At 56.2% G+C, this 25,037-nt stretch overlaps 1 protein-coding gene across 1 annotated transcript in view; it reads right to left on the bottom strand.

Annotated features, from left to right (window-relative positions):
• PLXNA2 (plexin A2) overlaps nt 1-22,473 on the bottom strand; it is a 208,770-nt gene extending 186,297 nt beyond the window's left edge. The window contains exon 1 of the mRNA XM_070397301.1: nt 21,916-22,473. Coding sequence (XP_070253402.1) covers nt 21,916-22,024 — 109 coding nt within the window. The 5' untranslated portion in view covers nt 22,025-22,473. The remainder of the gene's footprint in view (nt 1-21,915) is intronic.
• Nucleotides 22,474-25,037: the final 2,564 nt, after the last annotated feature.

Here is a 25,037-nt window from a genome sequence, read left to right as displayed (position 1 = left end):
ATAACAGAATCCTCACGTCCCCCGCTGGACAGGGCGCCACGGGAGGCCGGAGGCCGTGCTGGGCATGCCCCTGTCCCAGCGGGGGAAGGGCAGCGTGTCCCACCAGGAGCCACGAGGAGGAAAATGATTGTCACCACACGGTGTTAGGGTTTTGCCTTTTAGAAAGTGCTCTCTCCGACACCCCGGCACTGCGTTTGTGGACAGCACACTCCTACCTTCTCCAGGACACACATGCACATTATGTTTAGCCTGACATCCATGCACATTATTTAGCCCCACGTACATGCACATTATAGTCAGCCCGTGGCTACAGGAAGAAGGTCCTGGCAGCAGAGATAACATCAAAGGACAAAGTGGGAGGCTAAGATCAACCGTCTCACCTCCCTACCCCACATCCCAAGACAGGGTTTGAATCGTGAGTGGCTTTGTTGGTAGGCAGAGTTTGGGAACAAGTTTGGGAAAGTGGGCAAGTCAAGTCTCATCTCTCATTCTGGGAGACTGGGGATCATTGCAGTACCGACCTCTCTGGTTGTCATGAGAGTAAGTGAGATAATGCAGGGGAACCTCTTAGCCTGCTGGCTGGCACACAGTGAATGCTCAGCCTCTGCTCGTTGTTACTATTTTCTCCGAAGCCTCCCCAGGAGACCACACTTCAGGAATCCTGCCAGAGCCCCGGACTTCCTTTTTTTGCTCATATTCTTTCTTTCCATGGGAATGGACACGGTGGGTAGCCCTTTGATCCTCAGCTTTCCCTGACCCCGTGAAGGGGTTCAATCTGGGAAGCATGTGTCAAAGGAAAGAGAACAGATCTGAGGTGATCTTCTCTATCATACTACTGCACAGGTCCCAGCATAGTCTCTCGGCCGCCTGTGGGGACGTTGGCAGAGGTGCAGGATCCTGAGAGCTGAAATGGGGAAATTGGTCTGGTGGCTAGAAGGCATGCAGTCATGGGGGAGGATGAAGAGTGGGGGTCTCAGGAGCTTTTGATTCAAATCCTGTCTCTGTTAGCCATGAGCCGTATGGCTTTAGACTGGTCTCGCATCTCCCTGAGCCCATTTCTTGATTTTAAAATAAAGGGGGCTTGCATGAGCCAGGTTGTAAGATTTCTTCTTTCAGATGAAATAATACCTTGAGGCTTGCTTCCTTCAGCTTCTAGTCTGTGACTGAGATAGCTGCGGAGGTCCTTCCCTCCAACCTGATAAAGCTGGTTAGGTCAGGAATTCTCAACAGACCAGCACAGTTGGGCCTGTTTCTCCCCGCCCCCCCACCCCCACCCCAACTCCTCCATCAGCATCCACTTTGAGACAGGCCACTCTTGGTGACCAGCCAAGCGAATTCATCCCTTGGGGCTCAAGGTTCACCCGTGTGGGAGCAGCAGGCGCTGGCGGAGTGGAGTCAGGAGGCGGCATGGTCTCCTGCAGGGCAGGGGTGGCAGGGAGGGCGCCCACTGTACCTCAGGAGTGTGGCTTTCACAAGGACAACTGACTCCCACAGCAATTTGAGGGCCTCTGTGTTTCCATGCCAAGGCTGATGGAACCAGGTCGCTGTTCCAAAGCAGGGCCCAGCTGGCAAAGATCAAGTCTCCTCTCCGCGTTCAGAGAAAGGGGGACGAGCCCCCTCCTTGTACCTCTGACGAGAAGCCATGCGGTGCAATGGTTAAATGCATGAACGCTGAGCTGCGGTGCTTGGATAGCTGTGCAAACTTGGTCAAGGTCCTCAGCCATTCTGCGATGCTATCTCATATCTGCATCAAATGGGATTAGTACTTGCATCTGCCTGGTGGGATTATTACGGTGAACTCAGTTAATACAGATAGAGCACTTGGAACAATGCCTGGCCCATCGTAAGTGTTCACCATTCATTAGTCTTTATTAGCAGTAATTTATTTGTCAATATTTCCAGCTCTTCACCTCTGTCCATTCTATGCTCTGTCTTAGAATAAACTGTCCATCCTCGATTTGGTTGAGGCCAGTGAGCATATGCCCATGACTTTGCATACCTATTATTTTCTCCTAACTCCCATCTTCTGCTAATGTCAGCCTCCAGAGTTTCCACTCCATGATGCCTCTTTTTTCCCGTCGCTTCTTCTCTCTGTCTAGTTCGTGAAGTCCCTTTGTCACATGCATTCTCAAGAGCCAAAGCTTGCCTCTCCCTCACCCCAATCTCGCACCAGGACATGCGGCGGTGGGACGCTTGCCTTACCAGCGGAGCCTGACGGGACATCTTACCCCGAGCCCTCCCGATGCCAAGCAGAGGCCACGGCTGCCTCTGTGGGAAGCAATGTCACTGAATATTTTATTTGGGCGGCCCGATGACACCATCTCCCCGATCAGGATTCAGGAGGCAGGTGTTGGTGACAGCCAGTGGAGGCATCGGATACCTTCCCGACCAGCTGCTGCGGGCGTCCGTGGCTAAGCAGCGAGGAAGTGACAATCAGGCATTTCCAGTTCAGCTCAGTGCAGGGTTCTCGCCACCTGCCGACCCGCCCCGTGGCCTTTCTCAGGAGATCCGGGCACGCATGCTTTCACCTGTCCTTTTCTTATTGCAAAAGGCACCGCTAGGAAGAGGCGTTAGAGTCGGGATGTGATTTTGTCAAATTGAGTCAAAGTTCGTGAGAGTAGATCTCACACCCTTGGACCCTCCTGTAGCTCCGCCACCCCCATTCTGTCATGGCCGTCACCCCCATCATCACCCTCACCGTCCTGGCTAGGATACTTTTCCTAACGACAGTAACAAGTGCCTGTTATCATGACTGCCCTACTCAGTGGCTCACAGAGCCAGCATCCCGAGGAGCCAGACGGTAAAGAGAAAGGCTGTGAGCCAGGGCAGGGTGAGCACCCACCCTCCTTCCTCTCCCCCGTCTCCTTTCCAATCAGTAGCACCTTTAAAGCAGCACTCGGGGCCCATGCTGAAGGGCATTATGATTACGCCAATCCACGACTTATTTTTAGATGAAGAAACTAAAACCTTCGGAAAGGAAAAAACTGTCCCAAGTCAGTCAGGGACGGGCTGCCATCAGAACTCTGCAAAAGTCTAGCGCTGCCTCCGTCATGGGGTGAAAGGGTCCTGAGAATCAGTTACGTTCTGCCTCGAGGCTGCCCTGTTTGGGGGAAAGAAGGTGCCTTGAATGATGATGGCCCGTGATGGGAGCTCTCAGAACGGCTCCCTCTGTGCTGGGGAGAAGGACTTCCCAGGATGGACTGTAGGCCCAGGAAGTCATCAGTTGCAGGAAGGGAACCTACGCCGTGACTTGGGGGCTGTGGTGGGGGCCTGTGCCACATCCCTCCGGGTTACAGACAGCCTGACAGGCAGGCCAGCTGGACTCTAAGCACAGGAGGCCTCTTCTCCCGGAGGTAGAGCTGCAGCAGGAGGGACTCAAGGTAGATATTCAGGGGACATCCTATCTGGAGAGGATCCCGGGGGCACAGTGCCAAGGAGATGATGGAATTTTCCAACAGTGAAGGGTCCCGACAGCTGTCTAGGAATAAGTTACCCAGAGGCAGGGAAGACTTCAGAAGTCTTCTTCTGCTTTAAGATGTCTAGGAGGATAAAATGTCTAAATGTGAGATCGGGGGGCCCCCAGCTTGTCCCCTGTGGGTGGAATGACCCCGAAGGGCCCGACATAATGTCCCCTGCGTGGCTGTACATGCAAACATTCCGAGCGTCACTGTGTAACACCGACCTCAGAGGTAGTCCAGGCACGTTGGTAGCACAAGGTGAGCGAGAGGGCGCACGCAGAGGCCCCGGGGAATGCCGGCAGCTGAAAGGCCTCAATTAGAGTGAAAGGCGTTATCTGGTATTTAAATAATTATTAGATTGAAGGAATAATCATGGGTTTGAGCTGATTTTTTCCCCATTGTCACCCTGATGGCGCCTATAATATTATTATTCAAATGCCCATGATTCTCACCGAGGAAAGACCATGAGAGAGAGAGAGGAGAGACTGGGGGAGAGGGGTGGGGAGGGGGGGAGGGGGAGAGAGAGACTCATTTAATCTCCATGTGACAGGACTGCAGGAGGTACGATTAGTCTTTTTCTTATTTCAGCTGTCACTCATGCACAGACACCAAGATTGTTATTAGCGTATTTTATGCACACGATTTAAAGGAAAAGGGGGGTGGGGAGGGGAGAGGGAGAATTTCCTACAGAAAATAATGGGACCAAAGGAACAATTTAGATGTCACTGCTATACCAGCTGCGTTTGCTTCATTAATCGAATGTCATTTTTCCCCCCAGACTCCGTGTGCTGTTATGTGAAGCTAAGTGACTCTACCTCGCCCCGGAGTGAGAGAGAAGGAAGGCGAGGGAGACCGGAGGACAACGGGCCTCGGCCGACATGCCCTCCTGGCGTCCTTCCCAGAGAAGGTGAACCCGACGACACTGTGGCACCCCAGTATGAGCCAACACAACTTTTGGCGACCATGTCTATGCAGCTGCCCTCTCTCACCATGAGAAGAGACATCCCCTGCTTGTCTTTATATGCGGTCCCTTTTATTGGTGGATAAACCAGATCCGATCTCCAGTAACCGAGGAGTCAGAGAGAGGGAGATTCCGGGGGTGGGCCCCGACAGTCCGGCTCAGCAATGAGGCCGCGTGACTGTGGCTGCGAGTGGCTCTCTGCTCAGGCAACAGGCCCGGGACCCACGGGAGCCCATGGCCGAGCTGGACTCGACCTCTTAGCTGGCAAGATGGGCAGACGTGGGGTGATGTGCAGGGGCTGGGGCTGGCAAGAAACACAGAAGGGCAGGTGTTATGGGTTGAACTGTGCCCGCCCCCCCCCCATACACACACATTCGTATGTGGAAGTCCTAACCCCCAGTACCTCAGAACAGGACTGCATTGGGAAATCGTTTTTAAAGAGGAAATCGAGTTAAAATGAGGTCATTAGGGAGGGCCGTAATGCAAAAGGCTGTTGTCCTTATAAAAAACGGAATGTGGACAGAGACGGAGACAGACCGCCCCAGAGGGAAGCAGATGTAAGGAGACACGCGGGGAAGACGGCACCTACAAGCCAAGGATGGAGGCTGATCCTTCCTTCCCAGACCTCAGGAGGCGCCACCCTGCTGAGACCCTGACTTCTTGCCTGCAAAACCGTGAGACAATACAGGCTGCTATGGAAGCCACCGCCTGTGCTACTTTGTTAAGCGGCCCCAGCAGACTGAGAGCAGAGAGGAGTAACACGCCCGGGCATCCTGGCTCCCAGATTGTTCTTTTAGGGAAAAGGGGTGTGTGTGTGCACAGGGTGTAAACGCACAGGCTCGTGTCCAGCGGTGGTGGGGTGCAGAGATGTCTTACCACCTTTGTGAGGACCAGGATGGCACCACAGGCCTCCTCTTCCCCCAGAGAGCCCACTTGCTTTGCCTCTCCCGGCTTTATCCCCTAAGTCCGGGCTGGGCTCTCCCTGCAGAGGGTTCTCGCCTTTTTGCCTCCCCTGCCCTGCTCTTCTGCTCCTGCCCAGCAGTCAGTGTGTCCCTTCCCAGACCCCAAGGACCTTATGGAATATTGTGTGACTCCCAGGGCTGATGGCCCTCCTATCCCACCCCAGTTCCTGCCTGTGCCTGTCCCCGGCCAGAGCCTTTTCATGCTGGGGAGGGTTTTCTGTTACGTCCCCCCCCGCTCCCCCCAGGTCTCCCAGCGGGCTCGGGTGGAGCCCTGGAAACCGCACAGGCTCTCGCAGGGCCTTAGCAAAACACACAGTGTTTGTCCTCTGCTCTCCCCGCCTGTAAAAGTTTGCAGTTGTCCCCCTGAATTATGAAGGGTTCCGAAGACACTCACTTGAGGGGTGGGGCTCAGGGGAGGGGGCACTGGCCAGGCTGGCTTAGCAAAGTCAAAACAAGATTCATTACCCTGGGGCCGGGAGCAGGGAGATACACGCCTGACCCTGCAGACCTGCCCCATATGTCATGGGCCTGTCAGAAATCTCCCAGAATTCCCTTTATTATCTAAAGGTCGCCACCCGGGCAGCGCTGAGAGAGCCCAGGGTATAAACTAAACTACAGGAGCAATCAATTTCAAGCAGCTGCCTTTCCCCCATCCTGCCTCTCCCCCTAACATGACTCTGCTCTCTTCAACCCCCTGTGGGGTAGGACGGCCAGCAAGGAGGGCCTGCCCATGGCCACCTCATCCCGGGGGTGGAGGGGAAGGAAGAATTTCTGCAGGTGAGCAGGCTCTGAGGCTAGGAGCAGTAGGCCCTAGGAGCGAGCCTGCTCTGGGCACGGTGAGCTCAGAAAGGTCACCCCACTGCTCCCCTGACTCCAAGCCAGACCCTGCTTAAACCATCCTGGTAGGGGAGCCGTCTGGTAGGCATTATGGGATTAAAGAACAGGGGAAAGAATGCTCAGGCTCCTTCCAAAATCAGGCCGAAGAATAAAAGAGGGGGTATGTGGCTAACGTCAAGTCCAAATTCATGCTAGGAGACCTGGTACCCTAAGGGCACGAGCAGCAAAATCACAGCAACTCCCATTTGCTTCTAGAAAAAATCATAAATGTTATTATTAATGACCTGCTACCTGGCGCTCTGTGCTAGATTGTTTGCATATGTAAGGGGAAATTTTGTGTTTATCTTGCAAGAAGGGTATTATTCTCCCATCTCACAGGTAGGAAAACAGGATCCCAGGGAGCTGGAGAACCGCACTGGAATCATTCCTCAGGGACACAGAACTTTCTGGAGCCGCACTATCCCCACTAGTCCACACTGCCTTGAGAGTCAGCATTTATTTCTCAACCAAACCCTCTTATCTCTGGTCTGGAAAGACTCACTAGAATGTTAAGTAAGACTTGGCAAGTACCTTCTTTTAAAGGTCAAAACTTGAGGCCCCCACTTTGGTCACGGCGCAGGGCTGGGGAGGGGGGGTTGAGTTATGTGCTGCACGGTAGAATCCAGGGGTGTCTGGAGGCGAGCGGGGTGCTAGCTGGCAGTCACCTTTCGGAGGCATTCCAGTGACCTTTCCAGGGCGCCTGGAGATGCGTCTCCTGCCTTCTCACGCGTCCTCACTGTCCAGGCAGAGCCGGGAGTTGGAGGAAGACATGGCAGGAGAGCAGGCCACAGGGTAGAAAGTGCCCAACTAAGTCGTTAAATAAATTACAGTTACTCCACATAATGGCATATTATGCTGCCATTAACCACTGTAATGTTTTCAAAGAATAATGACACGGCTCCAGTCCACAGCAGTGGGAGGCGGAGGGAGGAAAATAAGGGGGTAGAAACAATTCAAACAAAACGCCAGGCATTCCTCTCAGCTCCCAGGCAGTGGACTGGCCCCGAACTCACTCCCTGTCCCCAGAAGGTCGCCCCCTCTTTCTCCTCTTGAAGAAAACGTAACGGCCTCTGGGAGTCCCCGGGTGAGAGCACTTCCTGCTTCTCTTACAGACCCTCCCAGCCCCCTGCTTCCAGGGGCTTCCATGGTGGTCCTGGTGGCCATCTGGGGACCCCTCATGCTGCTTCAGCCTCAGTCAGGGAACGCGGCCATTCGTGCCAGGTCAAGGCTCATTGTTCAACACTGTCCACTTCCAGAAGTCTGGGGTCCCCGGTGTTCAAAAGAGTGGGCCTCTTGACCAGCAAGCCTGGTGTCGCCTCCCTGAAAATGCACGGAAGACTGCACAGGGGACGATGGGCTGGGCGTGACCCCGGAGAAAGCCCTGGGCAGCTGCAGATACCCTGCCCGGTGTGCCTGGTCCTGCTTCGTTTCTTGTGCCTCAGACTCCTTGTCTACCTTGGGCAGGCACACGGCCAGAGTGTGACGTCCACCCATGGGAGCACCTTCTATTGCCCAGATGGACTCAAAGCTGGACTCCTAAGCACTCAAGTTCACGTCCTTCCCAAGCTCGCTCTTCTGTCTTTCTCTGCCTCTCTTCCCATCTCTCCCAGAGACTCCACTCCCAACACACTGGCTCATGTGTCGAGTCCCCAGAACGCCTTGGACAGTTTCACCTGAGCGGTCCCCTCTCCTGGGAACCCCTATCTCCACTTTCAGCTTTGCCTATTCCAACCCCATCCCTCCCTCAAAGCCTCCTGAAGACTCCAGGTCCCCCATCACCCACCTCTCCTCCAAAGTCAGTCAGAAATGGCTGTTGCTAGCACACACTGCATTGCAGTGCTGGCTCTTGCAGGTTATGGGATTAGGTCCCATCTCCCCACTGAACTGGAGGCTCTGAGAGGGCAGGGACAATCCTCATGCTCTTCAGCACCCCGTGCTGGGCTAGCCCAGTGCCTTTCACTCGGTCTGCACCCCGGGGAGCAGAGGAGAAGGGAGACGGGGCTACTCAATGCCTTTTCTCAATTGCTGGCCTGACCTGAGACGCGGTTGGAACGCCCGCGCCCAGCTCAGTGATTTGTCATAAAGGCTCTTTGGTGGAAGTGAAGAAGGCAGCGAACCGTTTGGGAAGGATCCTGCCGATTGTTCCTCTTGAAGCCACAGGGTGGAGAGCAGTCTCACTGGCCAGGTGGGTGAGGTGGGGAGAAGGATGGAGAAGAACGGGAAGACACCAGTCTGCCTTTGAAAACTGCCCAGCGCAGACTGGGAAGAGTCTTGGCAAGAGAGCCCTGAAGCCACAAATCGTACAATATCATAGGTCACGTGGAAGTATGTGATATGAAACGGTCAACGGACAGCAGGAAGCGGTCAGGAGCAGAGTGGGGTGGGTGAGATTCCCCAGGAAGTGTTCAGAACAGGGCTCGCTGACAAGGCCAGGCTCCCATGGGTGCATGCAGACAGGCAGTGGGTGCACAGAGCAGACTCTGGGCTTCGGAGACAGACCCGGCCCCCGGTCTTGCCCTATCACTTTCACTTGATGACCTTGAACCTGTTATTTAACCTTTCGGAGCCTCAGTTTCCTCAGCCACAAAAGGACACCTCGCAGGGTTGTGGTGAGAATCACTGAGATGATGGGTGTGAAAGTGTTTTTTCTGTAAACTCTGCAGGCCTGAATAAACACCAACGAATCGCATTCCTGTTTTTGGAGAAACACGGTTCAAGGAAATCATCTCCTTGGCGATGGCAGCTGCCCCATATGATGGCAACAAAGGCTGGGGGCTCCGTTTCAGCCAGGGGAGGCGTGATTCTTGTGCCGGGGAATGTGGTCGCCCAGCTCCCAGCTCCTAGGGATGCTGAGAAGGAACTGGGTGCTGCCGGTCCCTAGTAGCCATTCTCCCCAGTCCCTTCGGCCCCACACTGTCCAGATCACCCCACTTCTGCTGCTCTTGTGACTCATCCAGGGACCCTTGGCAGGGAAGAGGGAGGAGAGGAGGGAAGAGGAAGGCCTTCCCCCGGGAGGAGGAGATGTTGAGAACAGTTTCACAGGCTGGAGCTCCGCATCCTTTGGGCTCTACCCAACCTGGGTCTGGCCAGCTCATGGGATGAGCTTCCCCTGCCTTATCCTTTCCTGCCTCTCCTCCTCTCGGGTGCTTTTCTGAACCGACAGCCAAGCCTTCGAATCAAAAGCTAACTCCTTTTTTATGAGGGAGCTTTTTAAAGCAGCCTGTGTCCCCGCCCTGGACCGCCCCACCTTCGGTTTCTATTATTTTTCTCTCTGTCTGAAACTCTGAGCTCTTGCAGAACAGATCCTGAGCCGTCAGCAGCCTCTGTGAAGTGACAGGGGAGCTCACAGTCACACGCAGCAGCAGGGCAAGTGCTGCGGGGCTGGATAAAAGCGACCCGTGGGGATGGGTGGGTGGCTGGCACTCCGGACGGAGGGTCAGAGCTCTGTCCTGGTAAGGAGCTGGGCTGTGCCAAGATGCACGCACTCGCCTGTGGGCCCCTCGGCACCGGGAGGGAGCGGCATTGGCCCTGGGTGAGCGTGCAGAGGTGCAGAGAAGAAGAGACATTTGATGTCTGGGACCCCAGCCCTGCAGCCCAGGGAAAGTGAAGGGAGCAATTACCGGAGCCTGACACAGGGGAAGAATGTGCTGGAGGGAATGCAGGGGGAGGCGGTGGCCAGTGCGGTGGGGGGGAGGGGGGGGCACCTGGGGCAGAGGGATGAAAAGATCTCCCTGAGTGGGAATCCGGCCCTTGATGAATGGGGTGTGAGAGAGGAGTCTGCAAAGGGGTAAACAGCCAGGAGGGACGCAGTTGGGAGGGAGGGCTGAGGGCAAAGAATGCTGAGGTCAAAGAGCAACGCGAATGCTCCTGGAATGATTGAATCAAGATCCGGCACGTCGCACACCCGTTGGGATGGGTGCTGATGTGCACACAGACATGGGGCCCTGCCCCCCGCCTCAGCCCCCACCCCTGCTGAGGGGTGAGCAAGTCAGCTCTCCTCCCAGACACATTCAGTGCCCCCTGAAACCCCCGCCCGCCCCCGCCCTGCCCCATGGCTAGTTCTGAGGCCCCAAGGGAGCCCCCTGTAACATACACTAGCATTTGTGCAGTGACCGAGTTTCACTGTCCGCTGCGAATTTCATGTATGTTTCCCCATTAATGCACCCCCCACCCAAGCCAGTGAGGGACAGAGCAGCGACACAGTCACTTTTCACAGGTGGGAAGTCTCGGGTGTCTTAGAGGTGAAGTATTTTGGCAAAGGCACCAGGTGTGGAACCAGGACCTGGACGTGGGCTCCTGGAGTCGAACGCATCACGCTGCTTCCCTGCCGCCTGGAGTTGTCGGGGCCACCACCTGACACCTCCAAGGAGAGATCGCTTACCCCCGCCATCGCTCTCGGCTCCAGCTGGGCAAGGCTCTGCCCCTGGTCAGGACAGACCCTTTGGGAGTGGGGGTGGGGATTCGGAGCTCAGCTCAGAGTTGGGTTCTTGGGGACCCCCTGTGAGAGAGGCAAAGGCCATTCGGCTCCTACTCAGACCTGACTGGTGGGAAGGAGGGCTGGGAAGGGCTGAGGACTGGAGTTGGCCCCCGGGGCTGCTCAGGAGATGGCAGATAGAAAGAGCCCAGAAGCAGGACTTCGTAGGGAGAGAGGTTGGGGTGCCAGAGTCCCCCTTCCTATCCGTGGGGCAGAACACTGGCTGCCCACCACCCCTCTAAAGACTATGACATTTTCCCAGCCCCTGCTGGTGGCCCCAGCGAGCAGGCAGCTCCAACTTGCCATCTTCCCCCCCCACCACACCCCCCACTCACATCCTCCCTGCTACCCTGGCCCTGCCGCTCTTCAATTTCCAACCCCTGGCAGATCACTGATTAATTCAGGGCTGTTTAATAACCCTTCCATTTCGATGAAACAAGCTGTCTTGTTTTCTTTATTTTTAACACCGACTTGCGTTTCTTTGCTAAGCATCTTACTGTCATTTAAATTTCTCTGTCTCCAACCAAGCTGATAATAGACTGGAGCGAGCAGCTGCTTCCCTCCCGCTTATGACAATGATTAGAAGTTAGCGCAGTGCCGAGAGCTGACCAGCCTCGGTTCAGAGGGGTCTGCCCCTGCTTGTAGAGGGAGTGCTCATTCTAACGCGATTAGGAGAATTCTGGCTCCCGGCGAGACCAGGGCTTACCCTGGCCTAGCCTTCCGGGCACCCTGTGCCGCTGAGGGGAGCTGTCGGGGTGAAGGTGTGAGAACCAGCTCTGTTTACGAAGGCATTAAGGCCAGCAGCTGCAGGCCTGACACTCAACTTCACTTCTCAACTTTGTCTTCCTTGAGTTTACTGAGCAGCAAACAGGGACACTCAAGGTTAGAGGACTAGGAAGCGGGTGGTAGTCTCAGCCATCAGCTATGATACCTTTCTGCTCCACATGGGAATCCCTTTACTTAAAAAAAAAAAAAGATTTTTATTGATTTCAGAGAGGAAGGAAGAGAGAAAGATAGATAGAAACATCATTGATGAGAGAGAATTATTGATCGGCTGCCTCCTGCACGCCCCCTACTGGGGATGGAGCCCACAACCCGGGCATATGCCCTGACTGGGAATCAAACTGTGACCTCTAGGCTCGTAGGTCCATGCTCAACCACTGAACCATGCTGGCCGGGCAGGAATCCCTTCTTAAGACCTGGTCCACAGCTTCCGACCTCTGCCTGAGTTCTCCAAATGATGCGGAGCTCACTCCCTTCCCAGACGGCCCTTTTGGGGGTGGACGTGGGTAATAGCATTCGTGTGCATACCCTTCCTTCCCTGGCACATTGCACGGTCCTCAAGAGCCAGCACAGAGACCTGCCTCCCCCCGCAATACCTGGCACATAGTAGATATTCAACAAACATTTGCCCTATTACATGAAATTATGGTCAGGCTCCTGGCAAGTCCTGGGCCCTCCCTTCTGCCTGGGCAGGCCCCTGGGGAAGCTTCTGGTTTTCCTCTACCGGGGGACAAGTGTGCCGCCCCTTCCTGTCCTCAGGCCAGAAATGCCTGCGTCCTCAGGAGCCAGGTCCCTTCTCTGTCCCCCAGGCCCCAGGGACAACAAAGCTAGAGAAAAGCTTGGCCAAGGAAACTGGAGTGTCGGGTGGAAGCCAATCAAAAGGCCTGGACCAGGCCCTCTGGATCCCAGCTCTCCCCCATTCCCTCTGGGTTGGGCCTGGCTGCCTGAGAACATGCCCAGGTGCGAGGTGCACAAAACCTGGCTGGCCCAAGGCGCAGGGATGGGGGTGGGGGGTGCGCTCCCAGCTGGCAGTCTGCAGGCAGCTGCTGGGGTCATTGTCTCACCCTCTCCTAGTGTGAATGCTGAGCCTATAGAGACCGAAACACAAACAGTGTCCACAGGGCCTCTTGTGAAGGGAGGGGTGCCAGAACCATTGGCTGTGCAAATAGCAAGGCCCGCTGTGCCTGGGGGAAAGCTGGTGGGGCTACTGAAGAGAAGGGGGCCTTCCTACACCATCCTGCTCCTGCCCAGAGGGAGGAGAGGCTGTCGGTGTGTCCTAAGGGCCAGCGGACTGGCAGAGAAGGGGTGGGGTCAGCTCCAGGGGATCGCCCCTGTGAGGTGCCTGCCTCCTCTGGACATGAGGTCGGGGAAGGAGAGACTGGAAGAGAAGGTGGCTCAGTGGGCAGGCCGAGAGGGTGTGCTGGGCTAGGCTGGGGCCAGCAAACCTCCTCGAGATGAGAGCAGAGCCTGGCCACTCGCCATGTGACGCCGGGCGCTCCACTCCCCCAGTGTGGAGTTGGGTTTCACATCTATTATGTGGGCCCGGGTAACAGCTGCTAGGAAATACGCAGAAACATTTTCCCCAAGTGTTCTACATAGAACACCTATTTCCTTTGTAGTTCTAACGTGTTTTTAAATAATATGTTAGAAAAGAAAATGAAGGCACCTTGCCACACTCACTTCCCACAGCTGGCTCTTGGGCACTGCTCTGAATGCATAGGACTCGCTCCTCTGAGAGCCACCTTCCCACGCTCTGCACATCCAACAAGGGACGGATGCTTGTGCATCAGCTGGGAGGGCAGTGGGCAGCTCCTTGGGCTAGAAGACAGCCGATGTGTCCCCCAAACCTCCTGCTACATTCTGACCAATGATGGGAGCTGGCTGAGGATCTCATCCCTGTGCCCCAGGGTCCCGCTTGGGCTCTGGGATGCGGCGCCTGCTAATGTCTTTTATGCCATGTCTGCCCCCTCCATGCCCACACTCCAAGGAGCTCTGTCTGCCGAGAGATGGAAGCCCATTGCAGGCAGGCAGAGCCCCGTGAGGGCTGCCCCGTCCCCTGCCGTGGGAGGTTGACTCCCAGGAAAAATGCCACCTGACCAATTCTCTGACCGTCTCGTTCACCCTCCTCTTAGACCTGAAGGCACCAAAGGTGAGAGGATAGCAAATTCAGAATTCAAATTCCAGTCCCACAGGTTAAATGCTCACCACGAGTCCTGGTCAGCTGGCTCAGTTGGTTGGAGCGTCATCCCTTACACCAAAAAGATTGTGGGTTTGCTCTCCCATCGGGCCACATACTGGAGGCTACTGATCGATGTTTCTCTCTCCCTTTCTCTCTCTCTCTAGAAATCAATAAAGACATATCCTCAGGAGAGGATTTAAAAACTAATGCTAACCAGGAGCCTCGCACCAGTGGCCTCCCTCTCCGTTTCCAGTCTCCACTGAGTCTTCAGCCTTTTATCTATTTTTATATATAACAACCTTCAGCACACAGATCTTCTTTAAATAAAATCTCCTTTTTTTTTCCTTCTCAGAAAGTCCCAAACAAATTCAGAGAAAGAGAAGAACTTGTCCCTAGCTTGGCTTCGTTCCTGCTCTCAATTTTGGGATAGTTTTGCACGCTTGCAACAATTGTCCTTTTCCCAAGTCCCCCCACCATCTTGCTCTGCCTGGCGCCAGGCACAGAGGCAACTGAGGGAGGTGGAGAGACCTGGAAAGCAGTCATTCCCACCACACAAATGGAGAAGCTACGGTGCTGGGTACAGGGCAGGGGCCAGCTCTCCCAGGGTGGCTTGTGGCTCTGTCTCCTCGCCCTGCCCTCCCGGGACCAGGAGCAAATGGTGGGAAGGTGAGAAATCCTTCAGGAAGAAGGAGGAGCTCAGGTGTGAAGGTGGGCCCTTTGTGCTGGGGCATTAGGACCCTATCTCACACCAGCTTCTTCCTGGCCATCTGTTGGGACCTTCGCGGTGGGACCCGACCTCCAGCACTGGGGTGAGGGCGTGGCTTCCCAGCCTCGCAGGCTGGACGGATCCTTTTCCCTAAGCCTCTCACAGCTGGGTCCTGGGCTGCTCCCAGTGGGCGGCAGACTTGAATTTTCTTAATTTCCGGATGAACCTCAGGGGGGTGTTTGCCTAACAGAAACCCTAGTGGTGTGGTTTGAGTTCCACGGAGAGTCCAGGGACTTGTCAGGATTGTCGAGGCAGCTGGGGCAAGGGGGGGAGGGGGGAGGCAGTCTTGTCAGGGGACTGTGACATCCTGACCCCCTCACTCCTGGAAAACACCACCCACCGCCAGGTCCTGTCTGCTTTGGGCTGGGCTCCCGTCCCGTGGAGGACCCCAAGTTCAGAGAACAGGCTCTTCGCCCTCGGGTACGGGGAAGCTGGGGCAGCAGTCAGGGGAGGTGGGAGGTCAGAGGCCAAGGTAATATTTACCCAGCCCCGCGAGGTCTCTGCTTTTATGAAGCAGGAAAGCGCTTCAAAGCAGCAACATCCCCTCCTGCCACTTGTCTGGCCCTGTTCTCCTGCCCTTCGGGGCAAGCCGGGTAGCTTTCCCAGCCCTTCCTCTCCTCCGGAACTTTCCACCCTCTCTCCCTCGAAGGGAGGTGCCCCCTGCCCTGCTTCCTCATCGGAGAGGGACAAGGGCTTGCCCGGGGTTGCAGAGCAATTCCCAGGCCTGGCTTCCCCTGGCATTCGGAGCCCCGGCTTGGATTTCTCCTGTTTATTCTGAGTGAGTCATCCATCGACTCCTGTGGATGGAGGAGAGAGAGGGGCTGGGCCCCAGTTCCTCATCCGAAGCCCCAGTCCAACCCCCAGAGCAGGACCCAGCAACAGAGCGGGTATGCTAGGCGGTGTACTGGTTCTTTACATTTTTGAGGGGGGTCACAAAGCCTTCAGAAATATACAGAGATCTCCACCTGTGTCTAGAGAGCATTCACTTGTCAGGGTGTCACAAAGGTGGCTGAAAGCCCACGCACACGGCCTGGTTCTGTGCATCCCGGTCCAGGGGCCTCCCGGGCCCCAGACTCGATTGGAACACTTCAAGGAGTCAGGAGAGCCCTACCTTCCAGGTTAAGATCAGAGACAGTTTGTAAACTGTGCTGAAGCTGGCCTTCCCCCTAACCTCCCTCCTCGCATCCTTCTCTGCCGTCTTTCTACAGAGACTTCGGGGTTCCTTCTCCAGGGAGCAGAGGGCAGGGGTGGCTGGGAAGTGCCTCTCTGTTCAGCCAAGGGGCGGGGCTACAGTCTGGATTTTCTCTCCGGTGGGATCCATTCAATAAGTTCACTGGGCTCAGAGAGGGTGAGTAGCAGCAGGATTCTGGACCCTGATAAGCGAGCACAGATGAGTAATAACATGTCCGGAAGGACCGCCCCAGCCAGCTCCAGGGGACCGGAAAGGGATGCGATTTACATAGAATACAATGTGAAGCCCTAGGGAGTGGGCCTGGAGACCTTGCTCTAGGACACGGACTAACAGAAAACAACCCCAGTGCCCTCCCTTTAAAGTCTGTGGAGGAGAAGGAGGGGAAAGAATGCTCAGGGGCAGGGATAGAGGCTGAGGAATGAGAGGTTAGTCATTCCCCACCGGCCACTTTGAAGTCCTCAGGCACCTGAGTCTCTCTCCTGGCCTCTCGTTATCAGCACTGGCTGTTTCTGGCTCATCTCCAAGGCACCTTGCATGGCCTAGAGCAAGGGCTTCCAGAAACGTCTGCCCTTTCACTTCCTGAGGCCCAGTGCCCAGTGGCCTACGTTCTGCCTTATGCTAAGGTTCTTTGGGGGGGGATACTTGGCTTACGTCTGTCCCCCCCCCCCCATACTGTCCGCTTCTTAAAGGTAGGACCTATGACATTTCCCTTCTGTACTGGGTGCTGCGACATGCCTAGCACTGCCTGTTTCACGGAAATGGATCGCAGTCCCTGCTTTCAGTGTCTTCTGTTTGCTGCAAGGGCCGGCAGCGTGGGGTACACAGCTCCAATGTGAGGGTTCATGTTGGAAGACATGTTCATTCCGTCCATTCCTCCATCTCCCAACTAAGGGGAGAGGGGAGGCTGTTTCAATACAAAGGGAGGGAGCCCGTGGGTGTCATTCCTGGACAGTGCAGGCAGCCCTGGGGTGCCCATCGGAGCACGGGTGTTGGGGGCACAGGAGAGAGGTTCATTCTCGGGCTATTCACCCTGGGCCCCAGGACCCCTCTCCCTCTTCCTTCTCTAACACCGCTGAACTTTCCAACTGCCTTTTATCTCACACACCGAAAGTAATTTTAGCCAAGGAAAAGCAGGATTAAACTTTCAGAACACGATACATTTATCTTGTTTTTCTTGTCTCTCTCCCCCCGCCCCCTCCCCTCCTTGACCCCAGGTCAGTGTGTGCCAAAGGGAAACCAAGATGAACTATCAGGGGCTGGTATCGGCTCTGAGGAGATGCTACGTACGCTCTGGCCCCCTGCCCGCCCCGTGTCCACATTTCTGCACACCCTCTCAGGCAGTTATTATCTCCCCGATGAGAAAGGCCTCTCCCCACATTGTCCTGCGCGGAAATGAAAGGGGGAATTATCATTCAGAGAAAGGCTCCCACAGAGAACATGAAGACCGAGATTAAATCAGCGATGCGCCCTGGACATGCCTTCCGTTCCCGAAAGATCTTTTGAAAACAGTCTCCCCAGAAACAGTTTTGCCACCACCTGGGCGGGTTTCGAAAGTCCTCATGCAGGCAGGGAGTTGGAAGGCGGGAAGGCATGTGAAGGCGCCTTGGGGATGGGCCAAAAACTTTTATTGCTGATAAAGACAGGCAAGGGCCTCTTGGCGGGCCAGCCGGCAGACTGAGTGCCTGCTAACTCGAGAAGGCAGCCCTCCTCCCCAACCCTCCTCCCGGCCTCACACTCCCAGGCATCCTGTCCCGACAGGCCTCTCCCTGGCTGCTCCCCACCCTGGGGCGCCCTGCTTAATGCTGCAGGCGCCTTTTCCAGTCCCCAGCAACCAGACAGGGCCCCGAGGTCCCCCTGGCAATGGGACTCTACCAGTTGTGGTCTCTGGGTAGTGACAGCTGGTAGTTTCTAATATATCTCATCTATTTTTTTCTTGTCTTAAAAAAGAAAAAAAAAAGCACAAAAACCGCTGTTTAGAGCCAAGCCTGGTTTTCAAGAGCCCCCTCTAGTGGCGATAACCTGCTACTTCAGCCTCCCAGTTCACCCAAAGGAGCCTCCCCCTCCCTGGGAAGATTGGAAGGAGCCCCCATCTGCCTGGAAGGGTCTTTCCCACGTGCTTTCTGCTTTAGCTCTCCGCTCTTTCTGCTCCATTCACACTGTCAGTCTCTCTGTCTTCGCCTGGACAGTGCAGGCAGCCCTGTTGCCTTTCTGTCACCTGCTTCTCTCCGTCTATCTGTGACTGTCTATATCAGGCCTTGGGTCTTTCGTGGTGCGCCCAGGCTGCTGCATCTTTGGTCCACCTGCTGGACACCAGGTCTGGTGAGCTGGAAACGCTCTGACAAGGCCTCTGATCGAATGATCTAATCTCAGAGGCCAACACAGGGACCCTAAGCCAGACCCACAGCGAGAAGCACAAGACCGAGGAGAATGGAACTTGGGCGTAACTGCCTTCCGCAGCCCCACCCCCAGGTACACCTGGGCTGACTCATGTATGAAGTGGTCTAGAACTTGGGCTGGGAGTTCCTGCTCTGGAGCCCAGCGTGGAACCAGCTCCTGATTCTCCCTAGTGTGCTGCCTGCCTCCTGGCCTCTGTCAGTGCCCTACCATGCAGACAACTAACTGGCAATACCAGGATGGAGGGCCAGCTGGCAGGGGGTGTGAGGAGGGTGTCCGGGAAGAGGGGGAGAAAAGGCCCAGACTGGGGCTGGGGCTGGAGCTGGCAAGGGGAGACCGAGTGAATATTCTGCTGGGGCGAGAGGGACGCGGGGAGCACCTTGGAGTCCTCTGGGTTTCTGAGGATGTCCTCACCCACGCAGGAGATGTGGCCAGGGCAGGGCAGGGGGTTAATGGTTAACCAGCTGAGAGAGCAGGCACTTTTGCACTGCTCAGGCCTAAGCCTTTCCTTTCAGCTCCCCCCCCCCCCCCCCTTCTGCCCTCCTTTCTTTACACTCTCACCCAGGAGGGACCCTGCTCCCCAACAAAGAACTTTCTCGCCTCTATTTCTGCCCTCAGTTCCAGATGGGAGAGTCTGGAGCTAGATAAAGAAGTTCCATATGCCCCATGCCAGGCAATGGACCCCCAGGAGAAAGGGGGGGGTCCACTTCTGACCATCTCACCCTCTCTTGGGACCAGCTGTTTGACCCTGGGAAGCACGGCCTTTCTCTCTCCACAGGGCTCACCTTTAGAAATGACCAGAAAAGAAGTGGACACAACCCACCCTCATTTACTTTAATCGGGCATGAAATCTTTGTCACTAAGTGAAAAAACTGTTTCCCATAAGGGAATCGGGCCCATTCATCATTGTTTGAACGGAGCATATGTGCAGGGGAGAAACAGAATATTCCCATATAATGAATTGATAACAGACTGCCCCTGGGCGAGGGTGGCGGTGCTGGGAGGGGTGCACATGAGCTATAAAACTACAGCCCCTCCAAGCCCGGTTCTGCATTTCCCCGTGGACGGCCCTGAATTATTTGTAGTTAACAGACTGTAACACAATGCTCCAGTCTCTTTATGATCAGAAAGGGGGTGGGGGCGAGGGGCTTGGCTGGGAGCTCCCTGCCTCCCCGTTGGCCATGATGGACAGAAGTATATTGGGCCCCAGCCTGTGTGTGTGGGGACAGCTGTGTGGCAGCAGACAGACAGCTGGGGGCGGGGGCTGTTGCTGCTGGAGACAGGAATAGTCTCCCCCCACCAGACCCCCTGTCTTGAGGACGCAGCCAGAGAAAAGGAGGCAGGAGAGAGAGTATAAAACCCCCAAACAGTGCCAACTCCAGAACTGTAAATATTTCATAGCACCTGAGCAGGCGGGCTCGGGCCGCTGCCAGCTGCTGCCCTGTATATTTAACTGTGTCACCGGTTTTCCCTCCCGCTCTGTGGGTTTCCTTGTAACGTGCCCATGAAATACAGATTAACAGAATCATCAGAAGTGTGTGTAGATGGGAAAGAGACCTAAGAGAGAAGGGGCTGCTCTTTGCGGGTTTTCTTCTTAACCCTGTTGGAAGCGCAGACTCCAGTAAAACGGAGGGTGAACTTTTATGTTTCCCTCACCTGCAGCTGCAGACGGTCAGCAGGGTGAGAGGGTGAACGGCCCCTGGCGCTCTGGGGACAGGGGCAGGTAGCCAGACCAGCCCTGAAAGGGGGCCAGTGACCTTGTCATGACAAGGCTGCTTTTAGGCAATGGACATGCAGCACCACCTTTCACTCCTCCTTTAGACTTGGGAGCCCAGCCAGCCCCCTGCCCTGCTCCAGGCTGTGAGGCAACTGGATGACCCTCATGTCCTGTCAAAGGAGAGGCCAGGTGGGACCCCCTTGCCAGACTTGGGGTCCCTGGGCAGAGGAGACCTGCCGGTACTTTGCCAGGTCGGATCTTGCTGCTCCGAAGCACCACCATCTCCACTGCCCATCGCTCCAAATGTCATTCCCATGCAAGTGCTTTGCAAACCCAACTTGCCCCATCTGAATGCCATTTGCAGAAGACAGTGAGGGAGCAGAGAGGGCCGTGTGCACAGCCCCCCTTTCTCAGTGGGACCCTGAGGAGGGTCCGCTGGGGGACGGAGGGGAAGGGTTCCCTTAGGGAATGCTCCGGGATGCGGAAGGGTTGGGGTGAAAGGTAGAGACTCAGGTGGAAGAAGGGAAAAGAAACACCTGGTCCCCTCTCCTCTCTCCTCACTCCCCCACCCCCACTCCCCGGGCCAAGGAGGGGAGATCACAGGTAATTAGTTTACCTGGTGCTTGGAGAGGTGAGGGGGAAGTTCATGGATTCTTCTCTCTTCCAGCCAGGAGGCCAGAGGAGAGAGGGCTGCTAGCAACTCCAGGAGCTTTCTGGGGTGAGCGCATAAAACTTGTGCATTTCTATCCAGGAATAGCTCATTCCTCCTGCCAGAGCTACCTCTTCCCTGGGCTCTGTGGCTCTGTTGAAGGCCCCAGAATTCATAACCTGCCCAGAGGGAAGAGGGGAGTTTCAAGGTCTGAGAAAGAAGCCCAGAGGTATGGGTTAGGGGTGTGTGGAGGGTGGGGGACGGGGAGGCTGCTATCATCCCAGGAGGGGAGAGCTGAATTTGACTCTCCTCCTGAAATGTCCAGCCCAGCGCAGATGCTCACAAATCTTGTCCACTGCACTCGAGAATACAAGTCAGAGAATGAATGGGTCCCCAAATTTCTGCAGGTTCCTACAAACTGCCGGATCCCCCAGCCACTGCCAAGACCCAGCTGGCAGCCCGAGGCCCTCAGACTGGCCGTGTTGTCTGTCCCTTGCACAGCCACTGGCGCTATGTCACTGGATCCCCACAGGAGACCTGGCCATATTTCCACCGCCCACCTCAGGGGGCTCTCACTGTCGACTCTTAACCGGCCTAGAACCCCAAGTCTTGTACTCCTCACCCCCATTATCTCTATCACCCGGGACCTGGGTTTGAGTAGGTAACTCCTCCTATGGCAAGGGTCATGCTAAGTAGACGGACATTTGTCTGGGAGCTGAAATGACAGTTTTGGGTGACTCTCTCTCTGTCCATCCAGCCCAGGACTAACATTTATGGAGACTACCTGTGGGATGGCTCCAAAGGGCTAGAATTTTCTGAGGTCCCTACATCACTTGGGGGGGGGGGGAGGCGAGAAGGCTCCCTGTGTCCTGGGCAAGCGTCTACTCCAGTTCCCAGCCCGCGCCTCTGCCCACGCCCAGGGCAGGTGCCCATTGGTGCGCACCACGAGGGCGCGCGGAGAGGGCATGGGGGCGCCTCTCCCCGTTCAGCACCTCGGACTGGCTCCCTGAGCCCGTGGAGCCCTAGCAGCTTCCTCTTCCATTCCCCAGTCAGTCCCCTGATCCCCAGGAACAGCCGGCGGCCGCCAGGGACTCTGGCCCAGGAGGGAACATCCCCCCGCCCCCCCCATCGAGCGCTGGCCACAGTGGCCTGGGGCTCTCTTGCTCTCGTGCCACCTCTGCCCACACTGACCCCAGCTCTCGGGACGGCCCCGCCGCCCCCGGGCTCCCCGAAGCCGCAGAGCCCCGGCAGGTGCGCGGGGAAGGCGCGCCCCGGAGCGCCGCGGCCACCGGCAGCCGGCGGCGGGGAAGCCCGAGCGGGCAGGGCTCCGAGTCCGCCCGCGCAAGTGGCCGAGCCCGCGCGGGGACTCGCCCGCCGCCGCCGAGCCCGGGAGCCGGGGGCCGGGACCCCGGAGAGGCGCCCGGGAGCCGGAGGAGCCGGCGCGGGGCGGCCGGGTGTCTGGGGAGAGAGGGCCGAGGGCGCCGGCGACCGGAGCGCCGCTTACCCGGCTCCGCGGCGTCCGTCCGTCCTGGCGTCTCCGGTCCGTCCGCCCGCGCCGCCGAGGCCCGCAGCTCGCAGTCACCCGGAGAGCCACGTCCACATGGAGTCCACATTCACGAAGACCCCCGGCCACTTCTCTGTCTTCCCGGAGCGGCCCCTCGGTCTCCGGGGCGCGCGCCCCTCCGTGCCCGGGCGCTGGCCGCCTGCTCGCGGGGGACCCGGGCGGCGCCGAAGGGGGCGTGGGGGGTGGCGGGGTGGCGGTGCCGGTCCTGGGGAAGCGGCGGAGCCCAGGCGGTCCTCAGGTTTTCCCAGCGCGACTTTCCGGGCGCCTCTGACATCAGCAATCTCGGCGCTTCCTTCCCTTGGCTCGCCGGTCCGCTCACGGTCCCATTTCCTCCGGGAGCAGCGCTGGCTCGGGCTGCGGGGAGGTCCGCCGCGCTCGCGCCCCCCGGCTCGCGGGGGCTCCCTCCCTGGGGCTCGTCCTCTCGTCCGAGGATCGCCGGCCCCTGCCCCGCCGCCTCCCGCTCCCGGCTGGCGAGGACGCCGCTCCGCTGCTCCGGCTGCTGGGCTCCCGCGGCGGCGGCGGCGCTGCTCCGCGCCCGGCCTCCCTCCCTATATTACCAGGCGGCTCATTATCATAGAGGCCGCGCGCCTTAACCCCCTCCCTGCCGGCCGCGCCCGCCGCTGGCACCGCCCGCCGCCAGCCCCCGGCCCCCTCCCCGCCCCGCCCGCCCTCCCCGACTTCCTCCCCCGCCAGCTGTCAACAAAGGAGAAGCCCGTTTGGCATCGGGAGGCCGCCCCTCTGCCCTCCAGGCGCCCGGCTCAGCCCGGCCCCACCGGCCCCCTTAAGTGCCAAGGGGGCAGCGAAAAAATCCTGCCGGGGCCTGGGAATGCGGGTGGAGGCTTGGCCAGCCCAGCTGGCTGCGCCCGGGGCGCGGGGAGAGCTCGGGACCCAGGCCGAGGGGGTGAGGGCCGCGGGGACAGGCACTCCCCCACCCTGAGCATCACCGGTCCCCGCGCACAGCCTGCACACCTCCCTCTCCATCTTTCATTTGAGCGTGGGGTGTGAAGGGGGGGGGGGGCGGGGAGGAACCGGCCTTGGCTGCCGAGGTGGACACTGGGGGGTCTCGGAATCTGTGGGAGCAAATTTCTTCTGCTGGTGAATCTCCGAAAGCCAACAAGCTGTCAAATGAGATTTGAAGTTGTTATGAATTATTATTTTCATAACGCAAAGATGAGTCTTGCTCGGAATCTCAAGCTTCCAGCTCTTGGGGGTCCCGGGCCTTCGGCGAGCGGAGGGGACCGGAGGGGAGCTGTCTATGCCCCGACCCGGCGCCTGCCCGGCGGGGGAATCGGAGAGGTGGCCTTAAGATAACTTATTTTAATAACCTCAGGTGAGAGGTTTCTGGGTTCCGGGTAGCCATGCCTCGGCGCCCTTATGACCACTGATGACGCCCCGTGAAGGGTCTGGGTATCTCTGCAGCTTCTGGACGCGGCTGTCGGAACCGAACCGGGCCTGCAAGCCAGACCCCGGCGAGTTCGCGGGGTCTGCGTAGTCCCTGCTGGAGATGAGAGCACGGGAGAGTTTACTGGGCACGTCCGAGTATTCCGAGAAACTTCCTCTACTGCCCTCCCGTGGCCACAGTCTTCAGTGGTAAAAATAAGGGGGAACATTGGCTCCTGAAACCCCAGAGTTGCATGAAATTCCCAAAGCAGCAGGGGCCTGAAAAAGAAAAAAAGAAAGAAATGTAGACTCACCTGTCATCTTGCACAATCGTCCACTCGATACAGGATTGGGGGCAATCCCGGCTTTACTTCATCTACAGAAATTAGCTACTGATTCAAAAATGCTTTCTTCGTTGTAATGAGCTGAAATTTGTCTCCCTGTGACTTTCACTGGGTATTATTCCTCGTTGTGTCCTGTGGAGCCACAAAATAATCTAAGCTGTTTTCCCTGACCCATACCTGTTCTCGTCTGTGAACTTCTGCAGCATTTATTGTTGGCACCCCTCCAGGCAATTACCATAAATTACCCTATATTATTATTAATTTCTCCTTATAAGTAGATCTTGTCTCCCCATCCAGACAGTCTCGTCTACCTCCTTATCGCTGGGTAGGCGACATCTAAACCGCAATTTATTACGGAAGATGATTTGAAGAAGGCGCTAGGAGATTTTGCAACAACATTTCTCCCATTTGTTTGATACATGGGGCATCAGTCTGGCCAGCGACACCTAAGCCAGCCGGCCGCAGGTTGGAAATAGCTAGGTGATAAAGCTGGAAGCTGAAGATCAGGGCCTCTGGTTCTAAATCAAGTGCTCTGTGACCCTGGTATAGGTCACACCTCTTCCCCATGCATCAGTTTAATCACATCTTAGGAACATTATAATACAATTTAAATAATTAAATTGCATTAATACAATTGTGTGACTACCACCCAGGGCCCAGAAATAAGTTCTAAATAGAGGGCAAGAAAGGATAAAATGAAACAAATTCCTCCACTTCTCCTATCCTTCACTCCTAGCCTCCCCTTTTCTTTCTGAGAGAGAGAGAGAGAGAGAGAGAGAGAGAGAGAGAGAGAGAGAGAACAGGCAGGAGTACACATTGAAGGCAGCGTGGCAGTGACTCGGTTCCCATTGCCACTCAGTGAGTCTGAGATTTGAGTCCTGAGAGATTGTGGGAATACCCGTGGTCACATAACAATGGGAAGAACACTAACCTGGTCTATTGGGAGGTACCCTGGATGAAGTAGCCTTAACATCTCTGGGCCTCAGTTTGTCCATCTGTAAGATGGGGATGTCTACCATTAATCATTAGACAGTTGAAGGAATCAAAATAGACATATTTAAAAGTATTGGAAGAATTAATGGTATCATTAAAATGGAAATATTTATTCATATGTTCAGCCCTAATCAGCTAAAGGAAAAATATGAATCTTGTTAGTTAAGCACATAATTATAATAATATATCATGGGAGTTAAAAGAACAACTCAGGTTCATGGTTTATATTTAGCTATAACATCCTCCTAGGTAATATCCTTGGTCTTTAAAGGTGTTCAAATAACCTCATTTCTCTTTTCACTGGGTATCCATTCATTCATTCATTCATTCATTTATTCCACAAAT

This window comes from Myotis yumanensis, unplaced genomic scaffold, assembly GCF_028538775.1.
Source record: "Myotis yumanensis isolate MYYU_CA2020_CCGP unplaced genomic scaffold, mMyoYum1.0.hap1 SCAF_17, whole genome shotgun sequence".
Taxonomy (NCBI): domain Eukaryota; kingdom Metazoa; phylum Chordata; class Mammalia; order Chiroptera; family Vespertilionidae; genus Myotis; species Myotis yumanensis.
Note: the sequence above shows the minus strand (reverse complement) of the source record. Positions and strands in the feature narration are given on the sequence as shown.